This window comes from Maniola jurtina, chromosome 7 (assembly GCF_905333055.1).
Source record: "Maniola jurtina chromosome 7, ilManJurt1.1, whole genome shotgun sequence".
Taxonomy (NCBI): Eukaryota; Metazoa; Arthropoda; class Insecta; order Lepidoptera; family Nymphalidae; genus Maniola; species Maniola jurtina.
Genome location: NC_060035.1, coordinates 4,141,547 through 4,163,277, shown reverse-complemented (window position 1 = coordinate 4,163,277; position 21,731 = coordinate 4,141,547). Strand labels below are relative to the sequence as shown.

Genomic DNA, 21,731 nt, shown 5'->3' with positions numbered 1-21,731 from the left:
TTAACATGTTCCTTATATATATGTTTTAAGTTTATATCATCTTGCTTGAAAATAATTAAAAAGTTAACATTGTCACGTATTAATTGCTTAGGAATTTTTGAATATGTTTGGGTCAAGTAAAAGCAATCAATTTGTTTGTGTCTGCCCATCGAAAAATAATTTCGAATATTAACTTGATTTTCACAAGTCACGTCGTCAAAAATGAAAATAGAATTTCTTAAGGCTTCAGTTGGCGAAATAACTTCTTCACTATTTTTGAACATAATAAATTTAACATCTGGAGTATTTTGAAAAACTTTTTGTAGGAAACAATATTTAGATTGAAAAGTGGACTTTGAGTAAATATAAACATTTTGGAATTTAAGTCCATTTTCGTGCAATAATAAGTTTATCATAATATTTGTTTTCCCACAGTTGGAGGGTCCGCAAATTATGCATCGAATTGTGTTTGGTAGAAGTTTACTATGTCGGCTAAAGCATGGTGGTGGTGTTTCAACATCTATATAATTTATTTTTAATGATTCAGCCTGTTTTATCAACTTCATATTACTGATTGATGATAATTTTAAAAATGCAACTTATTAAATAACTTCATATTATTGCTAGTTGATTTAAATTTTAAGGTATTGCTTGTAGGTATCACATTCGTGTTTCACTTCGCACTTGTCTAGCGCACTATTATTTGTCGATGATTATATTAAAATGTAGGTATACATTTTAATTTAAACCTTGTGATAATAGTATGAAATTGAAATTCGTAAGAACTTAATATTAAACAGGTTCTAACATGTCGCTAGAGATTGCATAATGCGGACGAATGTCATACAAGTATATACAATTGTTTTGAAAACTTGACTCCATAGATTTGTTACTAAACAATTTTCATTCCCAGATCTTCTCACGCAAGGAACTCACTCGCTTCTGGTTAGTGAAAAAAATTACTTATATAATATTTTGACTGTATTCTTTTCTATTTTAGAATTTGTTTATTGATATTTTTATAAATGTTGTTTTATTGTTATATTTATAAAATTTTGTATTTTGTTACAGCATCATGTCGGACTTTTATTTCACGGATGACGAAAGAAACACAAGTATGAATAATCCATTTTATGGAGCTCAAGACTTGGATGCTATTTTAGAAAGAGAAGAAGAGAATAGATTGAAAGCTTTACGTGAGCAAAAAAATAATGAAACACTTGAAAATAACACCAGTTTGAAAACCATAAAAAAGAAAAATAAATTGTCTTTAAAAAAGAAGCTTCCAAAAATAGATCATGTGATTTCACCAGCTCCAGATTCATCTTTTGTTATACGGAAAAATAAAGCAAAGGGAAGCCACATTATAAAAATTGAAATACTTGAAATTGATAGTAAAGAACAGGAGAACAGTGCAAAGACTAATTTGAGTGTACAGTACATAGTGAGTGATAATTATGACAATATGATGGATGCTACAGAAGATTTAATTAATAGGATTATACAAAAGCTAAGTGTGCCTGAATAGTTAAATTTAATATTATTTTATTGTTATTTTGCGATTGTAAAAATAAAAAGCATAAATGAGTTCTAATTAAAGTATAAAGTATATTTTATATTTTCATATCATGCAAGTAAGTTGTAGTCCGAATATTTTCCATTAAGTAGTAAGTTTTTATAATACGTTAATCTTATGTTAAGTACTAAGTTTATGAAGTAATGTAAATAATTGGTTGAATTAATAAAGGGAATATAAAATATGTTGTGATTTTATTTGAAATAAAACACTGTGGTAAACTTAATCAAATTTATTAAATGCTAAATTACCATTAAAACTAATATTAAAATTAGACACATAAAAATTTGTAAAATACATAGGTACTTAGCATAATATTTTTACTAAAGAATCGTGCTGTAATGCCCCCAAGGCAAAGTTTTAAAATCATTTTCCATTATTTGCCTTTTATTATCATCACTATTTAATACTAATTTATTAATTTTCTGAGTAAAAACCTGATGATTTTTTGATCGTATGACAAACATATCATCTCTTATATTTTCATTGCAAAATAAGGCTTTCTTATATTTCTCAAAGTTTAATTTTTTTGTCACAGGCTTCGTGATACCCTTTGCTTTACTGATAGTTTTTTTCTCAGAAAGTAAACAATATAATTTTGCGCGTAAACCAACAAATTTAGAAATGATTTCTCCTCCCATTTCGTCTTTAAAATATCCAGGTATTTTCATATTAGCTTTCGGCATATTAAAAATATTATCATCTTCAAAATTGCTAGTATCAAAATAATGAATGTTATCTTTCATATCTTCATAAAAATCATCAGTTTTTACAAGATATAGTAAACTATCAGTATCCGTATAACATAACTGAACATTATTTCCATAGATTCTTTTTATGACCGAATAATGAAAATGATACAAATGCGTTTTCGACAGTTCAAGAATCGTGAATCCAATATATATTGGTCGATCTAAGACAATTTTTGTTTTTTTCAATTGAATAGCTACTAAGTTTTCAGAAAAAATTGATAAACTGTGAAAATGTGGTGCACTAATATATTTTTCCGCTCCATTCAATTTATTAGTATTATTTGTAGTATCTCTCCAAACGTTTACTAGTTTTACGTCAACCTGCTTCCTTTTGTTTTCTATCGTTTTTCCAAAAATAGAATTATTCTGCTTTTTAAAAAAGTCTTTCTCAAAATCAGACTTGGCATTTTGTCTGAGACTTGTGTTTAAAAAAATATAAGGCTCTAAAAAGTTGTCCTGATAAAAAGATAGCACTCTGTATATTTTTAAAAGCAATAAACCATTCTTTAAGCATTCTTGCAAGTGCATATAATGAATAACAAAACGATGTTTATTATATAAATTTGCCACCAATTTTTTGCTTTGATTTTGAGCAGGAGAATATTTTTCCGCAGCAAATGGTAGGTCTGAATGAGCATCATGAATATTATCCGGATAACATAAATCTACCTCGAGAATATATCCACACTGACTTTTTTTAGAAATGTTCCTTACATCAAAATTTTTAATTTCATTTTCATTTAAAAATTTAAAGTCACGCATTGGCATTTTTTGCATCATAGCAAAACCGTAAAGGTTGACACAGTCTAAATAAATTAAGTACGTACTTGACTCATTTTTATTGTAGGATGGTAAATATTTATTGTTTGCTTCAGCATATCTCAATGAACACTGGGCTAAACCACCTCGAATACCTTTTTCTAACATCTGATACATATCCACATCAGAAATCAAATCAAGCTCAACTTTAGTATATAACAACATTGCGTCCCAACTTAAAGATGGAGATGATACATAATAGCAGGGGTCTAAATTATAATAGTCTAAACTCATATTTCTGAACTTTTCAAAAACGTCGCATAGTAATAAGACATCGCATTGTAAGTATAAATCTGTATACTCTCCTAAGTTTTTTATACCAAAAGTTTTCCATATTTTTAAAGCGTGTTCGTAATCCTCAATGGAAATATTTTCACCTGTGAGTTTATTAAAAAAAATCGAATGTTTTGGTAACTTTGTTTCATTATATTTCTCCCATGCATCCATATAATCATAACAATAGACACCCTTTTTACAGGCCAAATTTAATAAGTGTTCATCCTTAATAAATACACGCATATGCTGAAAATCATTCGGATGAAGACTCTTTGCCAGTTTATCCAAACCCGAACTCAAAAAATTAAATGAATCGATAAACTTCAGTTGAGCAGCATTTGTTTTATCAATAGGTAAAAATTTTGTGAATGATATATATTTTTCTTTAGATTTTGGTATCAAGCTCGTTTTTCCGGTAATTTCTGATAATTCTTTAATAAATAAGTGGCAATCATAACCACTCAAGTTATGAAAAATGATCGGTATAAACGTACATTTTTTTGCATTTATGTTACAAGTGTTGTGAGCAGGGCCTCGGTATTTACCTGTAAAATGGTCATGATCCTTTACTATTATATCATATTTTTTAAACATTGTTTTACAGATGCAGCAAATTTTTGCTTCATTATATGAAGTCAACTCTTCGGTAGTAAGAGGAAACATTGGATTATTTGTGTAGAGGCACTAGTAAATAGGCATTTTCGAGCTACGCCGTGAGCCGTAGCGAGTTTGGTTAGTTGCCTCTAGCCCGTTGTATCATGTTGACGTTTACAAATTGTAACTTAAAATTGTGAATTATAATATATATTTTTTTTAGTGTTCATTTCTTTTGTTTTTATTACTACCCTGGTAGAGAACACGGCGCTATATATACATCAAATATCTGTACAAATATACCTGTACATTGGTGACTCGGACTTTGAACTACCAGGGTAGCGCGTGTTAATTTTCTTAATTAAAATAAAGTAAAGTAACGTAAGCTAGGGCAACTCAAATTAACACGTAGGAAGTGAAAAACTAAAAAACTTTAAAAATGGCGCAACCTACGACAGTAGTGAAGGATGAAGACACGTATCTAGCGTCGATATCTATCACGTCGAAGATCCCGGAGTTTTGGACCGACCAACCTAGGGTCTGGTTTATCCAGCTGGAGGCAATACTGGCACCACAAAAACAAGGAGACGCATCCAAGTATAATATAGTGGTATCCAAGCTGGGTAAGGATGTCATTCAACAGGTGACGGACATCCTGATCAATCCTCCGGAGGTGCGTAAGTACGAGGTACTTAAAGAAAGGTTGCTCAACATAGATGAAGAGTCGGAGAACCGCCAGATACAGAAGCTCATCGGGGAGATGGAACTGGGTGATCAGAAACCCAGCCACCTCCTCCGGAAAATGCAGGATCTGGCCAGGGGTAAAATTAATAATGAGACCCTAAGTGTTTTATGGCAGAATCTGCTACCAGCAGCAGCACGAGGCGTTCTGGCTGCGACAGAAGCTAAAGATCTAGACAGACTAGCCGTGATTGCTGACAAAGTAATGGAAACTATGAAGTCCCAACCAGTAGCAGAAGTGGCAGCAAAGGAGGCGGTACCCGGAAATTCGTCGATGGCAGCTGAAATAGCCAGGATACATGCAAGGTTGGACCAGCTGGACAGGTCCAGACACAGTTGGCGAGGCAGGCGAGGTCGCGGAGGTTTCCGTGGTCGTTCGCGTTCCCGAGGACGAGAGGAAAACAGATCCAGACGTACCCCGGATAGCCCGGACTGGCTCTGCGTGCATCATTTTAGATACAGGCAGAGAGCTAATCGCTGTGAACAGCCGTGCACCTGGAATACGAAGCAGGAAAACTAGTGAAGATGCAGGTGGAACCGGTGGGTACCTGCGTCGAATTTGGGAACCACCGTTTATGTATTACGGATAAAGACAATGGCATACGTTATTTAATAGACACAGGTGCGAACATTTCAGTGTTGCCTAAAAGTTATAAATCAGTGTGTGATAGTACAGTAAATAATAAATACAAACTTTATGCCGCGAATGGTAGTGAAATACAGACTTTCGGAACAAAGACTCTAGTGTTAAATTTAAGATTGCGTCGTGCGTTTAAGTGGACTTTTGTAATAGCCGACGTTAAACAACCCATTTTAGGAGCGGATTTTTTAGCTAAGTATAATTTGTTAGTAGACTTAAGAAACAGACGATTGTTAGATCAGGAGACTAACATGTATGTAATTTCCACTATAGTAAACTCGGAGCATTCATCTATTTTATAAAATACCGTGCAATCTTTTTACATCTCGCGTAATGCTTTCAACAAATTTTTTACCACAGTTTGGTCCGCGATAGCTTACAAAGTCATTAAGCTCAGGTTTAGAATGGCAACATATGTAATAAGCGAAACAAGATGGTTCATGTGTTTGTATATCTTCAGTATAAAGAGATTTATTTTCGTTTGAATATTTACAAAGCAAGCTCTCAAAATCGCCATATATCACGATAGGAATTCTTTGAGTTCTCTCATAGTTTGAAAAATGCAACTTACTACCATCTTCTGGAAGTACAGTTTGTCTTTTAGCACAATCGTGATTGTGTAGTTTTTGTTCATTTGCGAAATATAAAAAACATTCATCACATAAAAATATTTTAGACTTGTGTTTTGTTAATTGCCTTCGCACAAGTCGGCCAAAGTCTTTAATCAAACAGTAATGGGCTTTGTCATTTTTAGTAATATATAATAAATTAACATGGGTAAGTTTTCGAGCTAAAGTCACATACAAAGGACCTGTAACTGTATTATTGGCTTCTAACCCATAAACATTTACACTAATAGTTGGATTGTTCTTCTCAAAGGTTTTAATATCTTCAATTCCCGGAGGAAATGTCATATTTCTTATGTCAAAAAGCAATGAATAATGAGGATATGATGAAACTCTATTGGAATTAAGTTTTGTAGGATACATTTTAGCAGCAATGCACCATAAAAAGCAACAATCATCGAAATTATGAATATTTAGACATGATTTTGTATTTCTTATATGTGATGGTAATGCCAAATATGATCCACCTTTCAGAGGATTATATTTATTAATATTTATCTCCAAATGACTGATAGAATCAATTGTCCAACCAGATTCTGACTGTTCGAATTCTGCGCATTTGCAAGTTAACTTTTGAGCACATTGTAATAAAAAATTATCAATATCAGTACTTTGGACTATAATACCATATTTAGTACTGAAAGATTTAATAGACTTTTCAAAATTTTTTGGTAAAATATACGAAACAAATAACTCAAAATTTACTTTAATGGCAGTGTGTTTCTTTAGAGATATATTTATGATCTCGCGTGTGGTTTTAAATATTTGTGAAAAAAAACTCTCTGGAACTAAAGTTGTAGAGGTCGGATTTACTTTGTAACTGACTATTCTGTTTCTAAAAGCCGTTTTTATAATTTGCACATTCTCATATCTAGATTGAAATAAACTATTAGATTTATGAGTATTTGTTCTGTTATGTGACGATATAGATGTTTTAACATAAAGGTTACACTCTTTGCAGAAAAACATTTTCAATTTCATAGAATTGCTTATCTTGTTTATCTATTTAGTATCTAGTTTCTCAGTTCTGGTTTTAATATTCTGCGTATAAAAAATCGGTAAGGAAATACAGCTAAATAATAAATCAAGCTATTGGCTAATAAACAGTAAACAGTTATTAATAGAATGGAAGTAATGCGATGTTTCGATATCAACATTCAAACATGTCAAGTATCTAGTTTGTATGGTTCTAGTTTCTCAGTTCTAGATTTTAAATTTTGGATAGTTATGAGATGACTGTATTAAAATAAAGTAATCTAGTTATTTTCAGACAATGTGCAGACTTAGTAAGAGTATAAGGGCTGTAAGTATCACGTTATTAATATCCCAACTTCAAATCTTTCGATATGAACATTTAGACATTTTTATTTAATTTTATATGGTTCTAGTTTCATATGGTTCTAGTTTTTATGTTTCTAGTTTCATATGGTCTAGGCTTTGTATGGTCTAGGTTTTGTATGGTCTAGGCTTTGTATGATCTAGGCTTTGTATGGTCTAGGCTTTGTATGGTTTAGGCTTTGTAATTTCTGTAAAAAAAACACGTTAATTTAATTTTATATGGTTCTAGTTTCATATGGTTCTAGTTTTTATATTTCTAGTTTCATATGGTCTAGGCTTTGTATGGTCTAGGTTTTGTATGGTCTAGGCTTTGTATGATCTAGGCTTTGTATGGTCTAGGCTTTGTATGGTTTAGGCTTTGTAATTTCTGTAAAAAAAACACGTTAAAAAATATTTACAGGCACAAACATAAAGATAGTAATTTAATTGTCATACTTATTATATACAATATGTTGCAGATGAAATATTTTTTGAATTTATTTATGAAAATAATTTCTAAGATTTACAAAATTTAATTTACAAAATTTATCTTAGAAATTATTTTCATTTGCAGGGTATAAAATGGGCTGAATATTTTTTAGTTCAGCCTTACTATCATCAATTAATTTGGTGAGGGACTTCCATACCACCGAATTTAAATCAGTTGCAAGTTTTAGTGTGCAGATGGCATGCTTCCAACGCTCATTGTTCGCGAGTTTCTCCACTTCTTCAGAGTTGTAGACGCGCAGCTCGAAGTAGTAGCTGCCTTTCTTCGATGGGTCTGATTGGGATGTATACCCCGACGCAACGCGCCGACTGAGAAAACTTCTCAATTTCGCAGCGCGCACTGGCTTGCTAGTAGATTCATCCTGAAATTGAAAAATATTCAATTTAGTATCATCTGCGATAATTTCAACTCTCTACCTATTATGGTTCATGAGATAAAGCCCGCTGACAGACAGACGTCCGGGCGGACAGCGGTAGCTTAGTAATAGGATCCCACTGGTACCCTTCGGATATGATCCCTAACAAAATAATAACTTTAACAAACTATATTCATAAATTTATATACAGACCAATTGCCTAACAACATTCTTATTGGGAAGTCTTTTAAAAGCTTTAATCCAATAAAATATAAATAAGACAACTCACCTCAGATTCGGTAATAAACCTCCTCCGCTTAACAGATGGACTCGTAGGTGTATTTGGAGACGTTTCGGGTTCAGATTCCGATCCGCTCGATTCGAACGGATTCTTCGGAGCAGAAGAAGTCACCTCCTTTTTCTTGATCGTCTTCTTCCGCTTCACCTCACGTTTCTTCTTAAGAGACTTCGATGTTGATGGGGGCTGCACCAAAGCGATGGGGTCTTCGTCTTCGTCAAATGGATTGATGAAAGATGAAGAGGCCCTGAAAAACAATTTAAGTAACTATCAACATGAAAACTCCAAATAAAAATTCAATAGGTACCTAGTTGCTTAATTCAAAAATAAACATATAAAATAAAAATACTTACATACTTTATTTCGACTGTTGTTGTCGTCGTATCCAAAACTCGGAAAGAAAGGAATGGTGACGCTTAGGATCGACCTATTTATACGCTCGAATTCTAAAACCTCTTTCATAATAAACGAAATGGATTGAAATAAATTAGATTTAAACATTTGCGCATGTAACTTTAAACACTAAATCATCACAACATAAAACTTATATTTGCGAAAGTAATCAGACTAGATTTATACATTCGTATGAACACTGTCTTACGTATAAATTATTGCCGCATCAGCTATAGGTGTTCGATTTTGAAGCATGGAAGACGCTGTTGTTTATAGTTACGCAGTGAATTGAGATCTAACCGTAAAAGGAATGGTATGCGTCGGACTCGCGATAGTTAAAATGTTAAAAGGTTATACATTTTACTACTTTCCATAGGTAGGTATAAAATTTGTGAAAGGTCTAATAATATTTGCTCCTATTTGATGCTTCAATCTTCTTCCTTGCGAATTTGATTTAAAACTTGAGTGGAAATCCTTTAATTTTCGACGTCAAAAAATATCCTGGATCCGTCTCCAAGATGTGAATTGTCTGTGTATCAAATTTCGGCAAGATTCAGCCGTTAGTCTTTAGTTTAGACAGACGCCTTTTTGCATCACTAATCATACTTATTATAAATGCTAAAGTGTGTCTGTTTGTTTGTTTATTGGTTCGTCCTTCAATCACGTCGCAACGGAGCAACGAATCGACATGATTTTTCGTGGGTATAGTAAAAGAACTGGAGAGATATAGACAACTTTTTATCTCGGAAAATCATAGAGTTCCCGCAGGATTTAAAAACCTAAATCCATGCAGATGAAGTCGTGGGGGCATCAGTGAATTTATTATATTAGTACGCATTGTACGTATTTTTTTCGTCCATTAATCTCTATTTATCAAAGTATTTATAACAATCGAAATATATTTAAATAGCGGGAAATGTGTCTAAATTCATCATTAAAGAATTAATTTTCGATAAATAATAATGTATGATAAGCTTGCACACCTTACTAGAAATCTGCTATAATATATTTTTACTAATAAATCTTTATCCAAAATTCATTGTTTGTAGATCAGAATGGAGTTAATATATCCTAAATATCCTCGCTATGCAACTCAAATCGCAAGATTGCGAAGTTTTGATACCTGGCCTCAAGATTTAAATCAAAAACCTCAAGAAATGGCTGATGCTGGTTTTTTTTATACAGGAGATAGTGATCGCGTGATTTGTTACTTTTGTGATGGCAGGCTCAAAGACTGGGGCATCGAAGATCATCCATGGTCGGAGCACGCACGCTGGTTTCCGTCCTGTCCCTATGTTTTACTTGTGAAGGGTGAAACATACCTACAAAGTGATAGCAAAGATGTTTGTGGTGCATCAAAAGTATCTGAACAATTTGTAAATAACAATATAATAAGTTCTTTTGCAGACAGAAACATATTATGTGTTGAAAATATTAAAGAAACACTTTGCTGCAAAATTTGTCTTGTAGAAGAAGTAGCTGCGTGTTATATACCATGTGGTCATGCTATAACGTGTACTAAATGTGCTTTATCGTTGGATAAAATGTTATGTCCGATATGTGGAAAAGCAATCGTTAATGTAATACGAATATATTTCTGATGAGCTATAAACATTTAAAGAGTCTACCTTTATCCAACCTATTATAAGTATGCGCAAGCCTCGAATCAATCGATCGAAATTCATACTAATGAATACAGCAATGCCGGATCAAGCAGAAACACGATCAATATACAAAAATAATTTGAGCGCAACAAATCAAATGGTTAACTATGCGAGAGCAAACTTTTAGACGTAAAATTATCATGCATATGGGCTCGTTCGCATTTCTTATGAATGCCGCAGTCTCGTCGAACTCATCGTATTATATCATCCACTGTGCGGTGCGGGCGTATGATATAGGATCCGCAATAACTAGTCATTGAGGATTTTGTCTCACTGTTGATAGTGATTAATTGTTGCTTGGATTTAGGAATACTCCATTTATTTAATGTGTTGTTGTGGACAGTAGCCTACATTGGGGATCCTGTATCAAAATTCATGGGGATTTTGTATCACGGTGAGCGTAGCGAACGAGCGTTAGCGAGAGTGATCCAAAATCCCCATGGATTTTGATACAGGATCCCCAATTCAACACTACTGTGCACTTTGACTTTGCTTAGACTTAAGACACTGTTAAAACGAGACAGCTTTACATCGCATGCATAGTGTTGTCTCGTTCAAACTGAAATTGAAGTCTGAGTAAAGTCAAAGTACGGTTTGTAGATCTGAGTCTGGCTAATGAAAGCTGGACCGGATGATTTTTTTAAGTTGCAACACTTTAATAAAATACACTTTAACTGATGTACCAGATAAATCTGCGCGTTTTAACTCTGAGTAACGTCAGAGTGTTCTCTATAGATCTCAGCCTAAAAGTGAGAGAATAGAGAATGCACCAGTTGTGTTGGCTGAAAAAAAGGCTGTTCCGGCTGTAGTGGTCGAAACTCCATCAGGAGAACATTATATTACTTGGTTGATAATTGTCTATATCTTGGCTGAAATAATATAATGAAACCCATGGCATTCACCTCGCGCGTCAATAGTACATTAAATGGTATAATTTTATTATCGACTAAAACTAGTGAGACATATTCACGGAACGTATATGTACGATGTTACAATGAAAACTATATGTAAATTCAATAATAGTTAACTATAGTATAATATTATCAGTCGAAATTATAGATGCTTAGGTAACTCAACACTATTGTTTAGCGAGACACCATTTGGAAACATAGATTCACCCAATTATATTCTCATAAGTGAAATATCCAATATTATATTGTCGCAGCGACAAGAGCTTTCAAATAAAACTCGCTCAGCGACGCTGTCTTGGCGGTCAAAAGTCAAAAGTCAAAACACTCGCCCAGTTTGCGCAGGGAATGACGGGCGATTGCTATGCTTACATACTTCAGTTACGTCTCTTTCAAAGCTCCCTTTTGAAAAAAAAAATCTAAAATACAACATAACTATTCCAAAATTTCTATTACTATCAGTAAATAATTTTTAAATCGGTTCTGATCATCTCGAGATTACCTCTTTAACTTTACTTCTTTATATGATAAATAAAGTAGATGTACGACTCGAATCGGCGTCTGTCGAATACACGATACGACACTAGTTGTTTGCACTATAAATAGGTACCTTTTATGTTTCCAAACAATGTCCTAGCTTACAATCTCCATTAACACGTAACTACACGATTAAAATACAAAGGTAAACAAGCCCTAACGATAATTACTAGTAGGTTAATATGATTAAACATTAAATATAATAGCTAAAAACATTTCAGAAATTGTTCGTTGGAAATGTGACTTTATCACCTACGATTTAAGATCTATTTAATAATACATAATTTTAAAAAGTTTTGTGTAAAATTGGAAAATATCACCTGGTTATTGGAAAGACTTGTATGAAAGACAACATCCGGAATAAACGGTCCCTAAAGCTATTTTATTTTAGTAGTTAATGAACAACGTCTCAAATATAGACAAAAAATAGTTATTAAATGTAATATTTTGCATGGAATTTAAAAATTTATAGTTTCAATTAATTATTAGCGTGTTTAAATATATCCAAAGATTACATTAAAGTTTTTAACCCCGAGATCATGGAGTTAAAGCCATATTTCGAAAAAATTAAACTACTGCATCAATAGCTGCAAACACTTGTATAACTACAATGTAAAAACGGTACGGTTAATGAACGATATTATAAGAATCTTAATTAAAATTGCACTGTTAGAATTAAACCTACTATAGTGAAAATGAAAAATTTCAGCAAAAAAGTATGCCGCGTATGTTCTATACATTATCTTCAAACTGTCTACCAGAACAGTTTTGTTACCCGATTATTTGTTGTCATTTATGAACTTAGAATAAGTAAAGAAAAATCGCTTTAGCAAATAGGAAAAAAAATTGGATAGTGTTATAAAGACTAAATACATAGTTTTCTTTTCAATGGCGTAAAACTCATCCATATTTTATTGTTTAAGTTTTTTTTTTAATTTCTTACGCAAATATTAAGTTATTCGGATACATAAAAGTTAAAATTTACTTAAGCTCAGTTGTGCATTTTAAAACAAACTGTGCGTGACATAATATTATCAAGTAGGTATTCCAAAAACATTTTGAGCAATAAGGTAAGAAGCAAATTGTTATCAAAAATTAACACTCGCCAAAAAAGCTTGTGTTTGTAAAAATACTTTAAAAAAATAAAGATTAAAAATTTGAAATATCGCGACTTGTAAAATTACATTTATGTAAAGTCCCTGGTCGACGAGCGAGCCATGAGCTTGCAGTAAAGATGACCGCGGTTTTACTCAAGGCTTTGTTTGGCATTACGCCAAATATCAACTCTCAACAACAATAAATGAAGAGTCGCGAGCATGGCTTTTCGGCTCATAAAACCGTGGTCTTGCGAAAGTCTACCAGCAAGCTTTGTCGGCAAGCCACAGTAAACCACAGTAACGAAACTACAGTAAAGTTCGCACGTGTACAGGACTTTTAGACTTAATATACATTATACATAATATCCAAAATAAATAATTCAAATGACGAAAAATATTAAAAAAATGAAGTATACAAAAAATACTCATAATAATTGTAAAAAAATAATTAATTTCACGAAAATAAAACTTTTTTAATAATTTGACACATAAATATCACTGATTTCAAGTAGTTTATTTGAAACATATTAAAATACTATACATTATTTAAATACTATAAAAAATAAAACTTTTGTTTCATACAAAAAAAAAAAAAACATAGGAAATAATTGTACTTATCGAGTTTCATTGATGCTGACTATAAAACGCTAAAGAGCATTATTTTTGAAAATTATATGTAAGTATGCTTTTAGTTGTCAGTACGCTTTTATACTTATAAAACATTTATCACCTGTTATAATATGGCCCCGATGTAAAACTAAATGCATAAAGAAATTATATAATAAGTAAAAATAAACTCATTAATTTGTCAATCTTAATCCTAATAAACTAGTACCTATATAAATGAAATGATATGCAATTTTACGCGCAAATTAATATAATAATAGTTGTCTTATAAATTGCCTTAACTATTTTTATAGCAATTTTCCTTAGTAACTTTCTTGCTACTAGGTTTTTGTAAGCGTTCGTACCAATTCGAAGTCCACAGAACGATTTGTACGCAAACTTGCGTACTTTTCCTACGAATACATGGATCTATTAAAAATATTAGAGCGTAAATCGATTTGTGTGTTTGTGTCTTAGGAAAAGAGTAATTCGCTTTCAACTAACAAGTACAAGAAAAACGATTCTAATACTTGTACGTCATTTAAACTTAGTCTAACTTTAATTTCATAGAAGTCAAAAAAGAATTATAATAATATGTCAAATACTTTACGCGTTTATTTAAATAAAATTTGTCTACCACTATAAAAATATAGATGCTATTATTCATGTACTTTCTTGTACTTACTAAAATTATAAACAATTGGAATAATTCAACTAATTAAATACATATTATATCATGTTGGTTATGGGGGGGTTGTTATACTATCGATCGCGATTTTGGGATCGCAGGATTTCCAAAACATCTGGATTTTATTACGATCCTGTCAAAACCATCAATAATTCCTCGATACAGGACGCATGTATCGAGTGATAAAACTGATAGTGTAACAGGCCTCAATAAAAAATTAAAATGCATTTGGTCAAATACACATTGACACAATATTAACAATATTTAAAACTCAATTAAAAAAACTGTATTAGATGTAATACGGTTAAAATATCATGGTATAAAAAAGCAATGTACCTAGACTAATAAGACGTCATATTGTAAAGACGGTTGCGAACTAATATCTGTTCTTATTAGTTTCTAGAGGACCTGTACAAAATTTTAGAGAGTTGCTTAGCTTTTCTGCACAACTATCCACTGCTCCACTCGCCATAGTCGCCCATGGTGTCCCATTAATAAATAATGAGCGAGTTTGGTTGCAGTATCTATATGATGATGCGAGTGGATGGGGGGAAACTTTTTTTGATAACCGTTACAAATGTACCAGAAAACCATCATCTAGTATTCAGGTAAAAAACAAACTTCACGTCACTGCGCATGATAATTCCGCTATATGGAAAATCACAAGTTTTCAGGACTCCATTAAACTTCATTTTTTTTTTTGGAAATTTTAATGGATCTCTTAAAGCACGCACGCTAAAGAACAGGGTTCTGTATGCACACGCGCTTTTTAAAACTGAACACAATAACACGAAAAAAGAAAACCTAAAAAAATGCGTAGCGCATTTTGCATGACCAGCGACGCTTCGTTTGTATTAAGCATGCTACGAATACATTCTTTTAAAAGTCCATTACAAAATATTGCGTCAGTGTACCTTTGACCAAGTCGTCATGAAAGAAATCCCGGGTGGGGAATCGTTAGTAATGTGACTCGCTGTTCTCGAAGCTGCTGAGGTGGCCGAGCCCTTTGGAAGGGATGGGGGTTGAGTCTCCCCTTCATCTATGTATAGTGGCTCAGACATTGAGATTATCTCCTCATAGTGGAGCGATTCTACCAGCAGCGGCGTCATGCCAGAAAATCCTATTTAACGCGTACGAAGTCGCCAGCTAGTATTCAAATAAGAACTAAACTTCGATTGTATTGAGCATGCTACGAATACACTTCTCTTAAAAGTCCAATACAAAATATTGCGTCAGTGTGCCTTTGACCCAGTCGTCATGAAAGAAATCCCGGGTGGGTAATTGTTAGCAATGTGACTCGCCGTTCTCGTGGTGGCCGGAGTCGAAGCTGCTGAGGTGGCCGAGCCCTTTGGGAGGGATGGGGGGCGGAGTCTCCCCTTCATCCACGTGCAAGGGCTCGGACATCATTGAGATTATCTCCTCATAGCGGAGCGATTCTACCAGCTCGAAATCTAAAACAAATTCATAATGTGAGATTGATAAGTTCTCTCTCTCTCCCTGGCGAAGTTTTACACTGGTATTCAAAGTCAAGATAGGGGCTTTTTTAGGGGACCATCCAGACATTTGTCAAGTGCAAGCCGGACTAGCTTGTATGATATCATACAAGATAATATTATAACACTGCGTTTTTTAATTTGCATGGTGATCATTTTGAAATTCGCCATCTTGATTTTTATTCTTTGTTGTTAAAGGCGGCATTAGAAATACACTCTGAAAATTTCAACTCTCTACCTACGTTCATGAGTGACAGCCCGCTTACAGACTGACGGACGGATAGCGGAGGCTTATAAATAGAGTCCCATTGGCACGCTTCAGGTTCTCTAATGATGATGACAAAAGCTTGAATAACATACCATGGTTGTGTCGATGGTCGTCCGCATTGGTGTAATGGTGTGCGTCCACACTCACGCCCGAGTCGCGCTCCTCGCACGCACCTCGCCCCGCGCGTCGCGGCACTGCGGGCGCCTCGCCCCACGTCCTTTTATCCCCTGGAAATAAATTATTAAATATTATTATGTAAATCTTACTATATACAGGGTGGAATTTTGTAATGCCACCTGAAGGGAAAGTACTCTTTTAATATTGTAGATAGAAAATTTTACTCGATGAAAACATTCCTTTATTTTTGAATAGAAAGAAAACTGCATTCAAAGATTTTCGAAAATTCGCTTGCCACACCCGGGAATCGAACCGACAAAAATCTGTAAAAATTACAACCTGTACTTTTATTGCATAGATCGTTAGGATCAATTATAAGGATCAAATCTCTCAAAGAGACTTGATTAATTAAATGAAAGGAAAACCATGAAATCTGGGCTTATTAATTCAATGAGTCAAGTTAAAGCTTTTTAACTCAAAGATCCCACACACACAGATTATACAGGATAATACATATCAATTTTTTTACAGTTTTATAAAATTACTTAGAAATTTCCTTGCAGTGAAGAAAAAAAACACTATCATAAAACTATAGCCTTTAGTTCTGCGCCGTTTTAGCCTCGAGTCATCTGTAGTTATTTATTAGAAAAGGCACCGAGCCGTGGAAAAGTTTAGATTAGATTAGATGACGTACCAGAGACACGTGGAGGCAAAGGCGGCGCGTCACCGGGTTCACTCCAAGAGGCGCGGCTGTGACGACGGGTCTCCACTTCTTCGTCCACGACGTCGCTGCAATAGAACAGATTAATGATTGTTAGGTCTTCCTGATTGATGACCAGTTTAGAACAGAGACGTGGACACTTTAACGCTTAAACTACTGTTGATGATTTCTCAGGCATCCTTACAGCGTTCCGTACGAGCCGCGGCGCGTGCGGCTTGCAGTCTCAACCGCGGCGCTTAGCGAGATGAGGCCCTATATGAAAATGGACCCCGGATGGGTTCGAAACTAGTCGGGCTCACATCGACTAAATACGTGAGTATAGCCGTAACAATCTATACTTATGATGTGGACACTGTTGGTCGATTTTGGAAAAGCTGCATATCAGGTAATTATAGCAAACTAAATGGTTATGATTTGCTATGGTATTCTTGTTGAACAATGCATTGGAGCCAATAGTGAGCGAGTGTTGGGAATAGACCGATTGCGATCGTCACACTTTAGCTGTCAAACTATCGCGGTGGGGTGGAACCTCTGACTGTACAAGCCCAAGCTGTATTTAGAGCCCATACCTATGTTTCTGTCTGGTTAAAGACGAATGCTTTACACTTTACACATGAAATTTGGACTTTGCACCTGTTTTATAGTTTTACCTACGTAGAAAGGTTGCTGGATGATGGTAAAGGCGCTGTGTCTGTACATGTCCGCAAAAATAAGTCGACTGTACGAACCAATGCACCGCCGAATACATGCCCCCGATGTCGACATTCACTTCGTACCACCAAATAGATCGATAAATCGCCTACCGCGCAAGTATAAAGAGCAATTTTTTACAAGGGACGAACTGAATCGCCTTGTCTTACCGGTATTTTTCCAAAGGCGGTCTTGTCGGACTTCTCGGGTCGCCAGATTTGGGTCTGCAAGGCAAAGGCGGCGCCGATTTGATCATTGAGTTGTCATCAGGACAATCCCTATTGTCGGTCACGGGCAGACTGCTGGACATTATGCTCTGCTGGTCTAGGGTGTCCTCTAATGAATACTGGAAGAAAATTGATTTTTGAGAAACGTTTTTGTTTTCTACACGGCATCGTACCGAAACGCTAAGTCGCTTGGCAGCACGGCTTTGTCGGTAGGATAGTAACTTGCCACGGCCGAAGCCTCCTACCAGACAAATATATAGTTAAAAAACTTGTTTTATTTCTTGTAGTAAGACGATAAGGGCTAGGAATAAAATAGCAAGATCAATTTTTATTTCCTGCTATTATGAGAGTTGTACTTACAATCGGCTTGTTGTATAGATGTCCTTCTTCATAATACCCATCACTTTGCTGGACACTAAGCGATCGTTTATCCAACGCTGGGACTGGAGGCAATGGTGTACTAAAAAAGACGTATCGCATTGATTAACTCCTTTATGGAAGTCGGTTAGATAAAAAAGTACTTAATAACTTTTTACTGAATATATACTGATATTTTTATGAGAAGTTATCTAATAAAAATATCGGTCAATTGCGAGTCGGACTCGCACACGAAGAGTTCCGTACCATCGTACAAGAAATAACACTTTTTAATTATTTTTTTCATTTTCTTAGCAGCCATTTTGAAATTTTTATTATTTTCTGTTAGGGGCAAATGGCAATAGAAACACTCGTTCTGGGAAAATTCCATCTCTCTACCAAATAAGGTTCACGAGATACAGCCCACTGACCGACAAACAGACGGACTGACGGACGAGGATAGCGGATGCTTATGCTACGGGTGCGGAACCCAAGAATGTTAAAATTTTATCCAATATTCCTTCCACTAATGGGGCCAGCGATGGGTTAAAATGTTATCATTATGAGTGACGACTTATCTAGCTAAGTTTTCATATAACACTCAAAACTTAACCTAAAAATTAGACTCAAGTAAATCAACAGTTTATATACTAGATATTATGGGGGGACGGCGCGTACGCAGTCCCCACTACCAAAAATTACGCGTCCGAGTTATCCACATTAGGGATAATCGCAGAGGTCAACCCAGCCGCAGTGCAATGGAAGGGCCTCGCTCTGGGGGAACCGCCTTCATGATCACGGTGTCCCCTACGCCAGGTAAGTATGCCTTCACTGCCAACGCCCGGGGTGGTCATTGTCCGCGCGAGAATCTACAGCTCGCGATGCGTTTATACGCTGGTACTGAGGGGTGACATCTAGCGGCTGACTATAATACTCTAACCACTAAATAGGCGTGCGCACGATTATACGGACGAACCCGCAGGCCCGCATAGTAGTTTTTTCAAGCTCGGTAGATGGCAGTGTATACTTACAAAATATTTTTTCAGTACTAATAAAATCTTACTTTTTGAAATATTTACTATTTGTTGTTATAGCGTCAGTAAAAATACACGTATTCTGTGAAAATGTTATGGTAGATGCATTTGAAGATTTAAAAGTATTTGAAAAGTTTAATTGAATAACGTTTCACAGACGACAGACGGACTGACAGATGGACAGCGGAGTGGAGGCGGGGAATAGAGACCTGTTGGCACTTTTCGGTTGCGGAACCCTAAAAAGGTGTGCAAATGTTTAACTTTTTTTCTATGTAGGTACCTATTGTTAAGTTTGTGTATATGTTATTGGTTTCAATATTAAAGCCTAAAAACTGACTGACTGTTTATTGATATTTGTTTTATGGACAAAATGTCAGAAAACTTGTGACCATTTGCAGTACCAAATGTGCGAACGACTTTATACTTACTTGACAATACTTTCGGATAACTGCCGTCTGGCGCGCGCTAGACCGGGTCCAAGATTCTGCCTCAGTTGGGTGAAGCGTTCCACTAGTCGCCTGCAATACAAGTAATAAGTTAATAAGTACAAGTAATAAGTTAAATATAGCACGCAATCAAACCAAGTTTATCGTTGAAGTTACATGGTATGTCTTTGAAATTCATTTTGGTATCCCCTTCCATTTGGTAGTAGCGGCCGCTCTATAACTGTAGCCTTTCTATTAAACTTGGTTGGTCATTTCAGTAATACCTGCCAGTTCTTTATAGCCGTATAAATTAATGGTACACCGTACAACTTACCTATGCAACGGTTTGACTTCCTCCGGCGCTAACCGACCATGTAAAGCTAGCCCCGCTTCAACTACAGCTAACTGCGAAGATATCAGCCTCCTCAATTTGGCCGCGGCGGCCGCTTCCCTGGGCGTGGCGTTTCTACTGAACTCCGCAGTTAGGAAGGCTTGTTCGTATTTAGTTATGCCTCCTTGTACGTTGGCGTCTATCGTGCCTTGTAGTCGCATTGAGAAGGGATTGATGTTTTGCGTTGGGTCGGCAGTGTATTGGGATATGAGACTACGTAATTCGCGTTCTGTTGCTTCCATGGTTTCACAGGCAAACTAAAAAATATATCAGGAAAAATACTTGGAATAAGAACAAATGAGAGTTTTATTATTAATTAAGTTAATCTTAGACAAAATACTAGCGGCCTGCCAAAAAAGCGCTGAGTAGACATCAAGAACTCCGTTCTAAAGGAAGGAATAAACTTAGAACCCGTAAATTTAAGGAATTGTAGCTCAATCATCTAGTGAAACAAAGCAAGTCGAAGAAGAAGGGAAGGCAATTATTATTATTTGTCGCAAACGTAAAATTGACTTATACGTACTTCAACTGGAGGAATTTCTTCCATAGATCTGGACATGACTTCGGACCATCTCAATATGCCTGGTAAAGTATTCTCCGTCACTAAGGTTGTCCTTTCTATCCATAAGCTCTGTAGAAAATTCCAAGTGTAAATCAGAAACATCAGAGACCATTGCGTTGATTGCATCGAAGTAAGTACGGTAATAAGTAAAGATCTCCACATACAGACTCTATAGAGATTACGCTAACCGAATTCTCATATGAGGAATTCTACAGCTGTCATGCTGCGGCGAAGTTACTCACAACAAACAAACCAGATGTCACCATGGGAATTTCAATCTCTCGCCATAGACACTAACTCGCGCTAACGTAGTTTTCCAAGATACAACGATTGGACCAGTTGGATTTCTGGGAATAATGCCAGCCCGGAGGAATACCTTTCTACTGTTACGGTTGAGCGATATCAGCTGCTTCCCGTTTAGGTCTTATAACTAATGTGGCAGATGGGTAGACTCGTCTTCTCCACTCCTGTTTGTTTAAGTACTTAAATGTGTAAACTACCTTAAACTCGTTGTCCTTATCGATAGGCGGTTTCTGCAAGGGCCGGTCGCAGAGGAAAGTATCGACGTCATTGCATGCGTAGAAGCGTTTAACTTGTTCTGGCGCTCCTGAGGGCCATGTGCGCCGTGACGTCACCGGCTTTACATTGCAGATTTGGATATCTATAAGCACATTAATTGTTTCTGTGTTTAGATAGATAGATAGTGCCGTTTAGATCTAGTTTTAAGTATTACAATAATATAGTCTAGGCTTAAGAGAGCCACGTGGTCGCATTAGTGACCCAACTCTCTAAATGAGAATTAAAAAATAATACTTGGTCACGTGGCCCGAGAAATATACCTTCGACGGCTTTCGCGTGTGTCTTATCTCGTCAGAAAGAGAGAGAGATGTGAGAGATAAGTTTATACGATAGAAAAAGAGGCGATTGGTATGGCTACCTGTACATAATATAGCTATAACTAGTCGCCTACGTTTAAGTGCGGAAACCAGCCCAGAGAGAAGAAAGAAAGAAGAAAGAAATACGTCGTAAATAATGTCGCCGCAACCGCAGCCGCGATTTTATTACGTGGAAA

The 21,731-nt window shown here is 35.3% G+C and overlaps 1 protein-coding gene and 1 non-coding gene across 5 annotated transcripts in view; both read right to left on the bottom strand.

Annotated features, from left to right (window-relative positions):
- Positions 1-11,299: 11,299 nt before the first annotated feature.
- Positions 11,300-21,731, bottom strand: part of LOC123867150 (dedicator of cytokinesis protein 3) — a 78,884-nt gene continuing 68,452 nt past the window's right edge. For all 4 annotated transcript variants that reach the window (XM_045909035.1, XM_045909037.1, XM_045909036.1 and 1 more), the window contains 9 exons: positions 21,160-21,320; positions 20,621-20,728; positions 20,041-20,354; positions 19,710-19,799; positions 18,251-18,350; positions 17,834-18,009; positions 16,947-17,041; positions 16,228-16,362; positions 11,300-15,825 (listed from right to left, as the gene is read on the bottom strand). In XM_045909035.1, coding sequence (XP_045764991.1) covers positions 15,659-15,825; positions 16,228-16,362; positions 16,947-17,041; positions 17,834-18,009; positions 18,251-18,350; positions 19,710-19,799; positions 20,041-20,354; positions 20,621-20,728; positions 21,160-21,320 — 1,346 coding nt within the window. In that variant the 3' untranslated portion in view covers positions 11,300-15,658. The remainder of the gene's footprint in view (positions 15,826-16,227; positions 16,363-16,946; positions 17,042-17,833; positions 18,010-18,250; positions 18,351-19,709; positions 19,800-20,040; positions 20,355-20,620; positions 20,729-21,159; positions 21,321-21,731) is intronic.
- On the bottom strand, positions 18,910-19,071 carry LOC123867282. Its single transcript, XR_006796374.1, has one exon. It is a non-coding gene; the product is annotated as a U1 spliceosomal RNA (small nuclear RNA).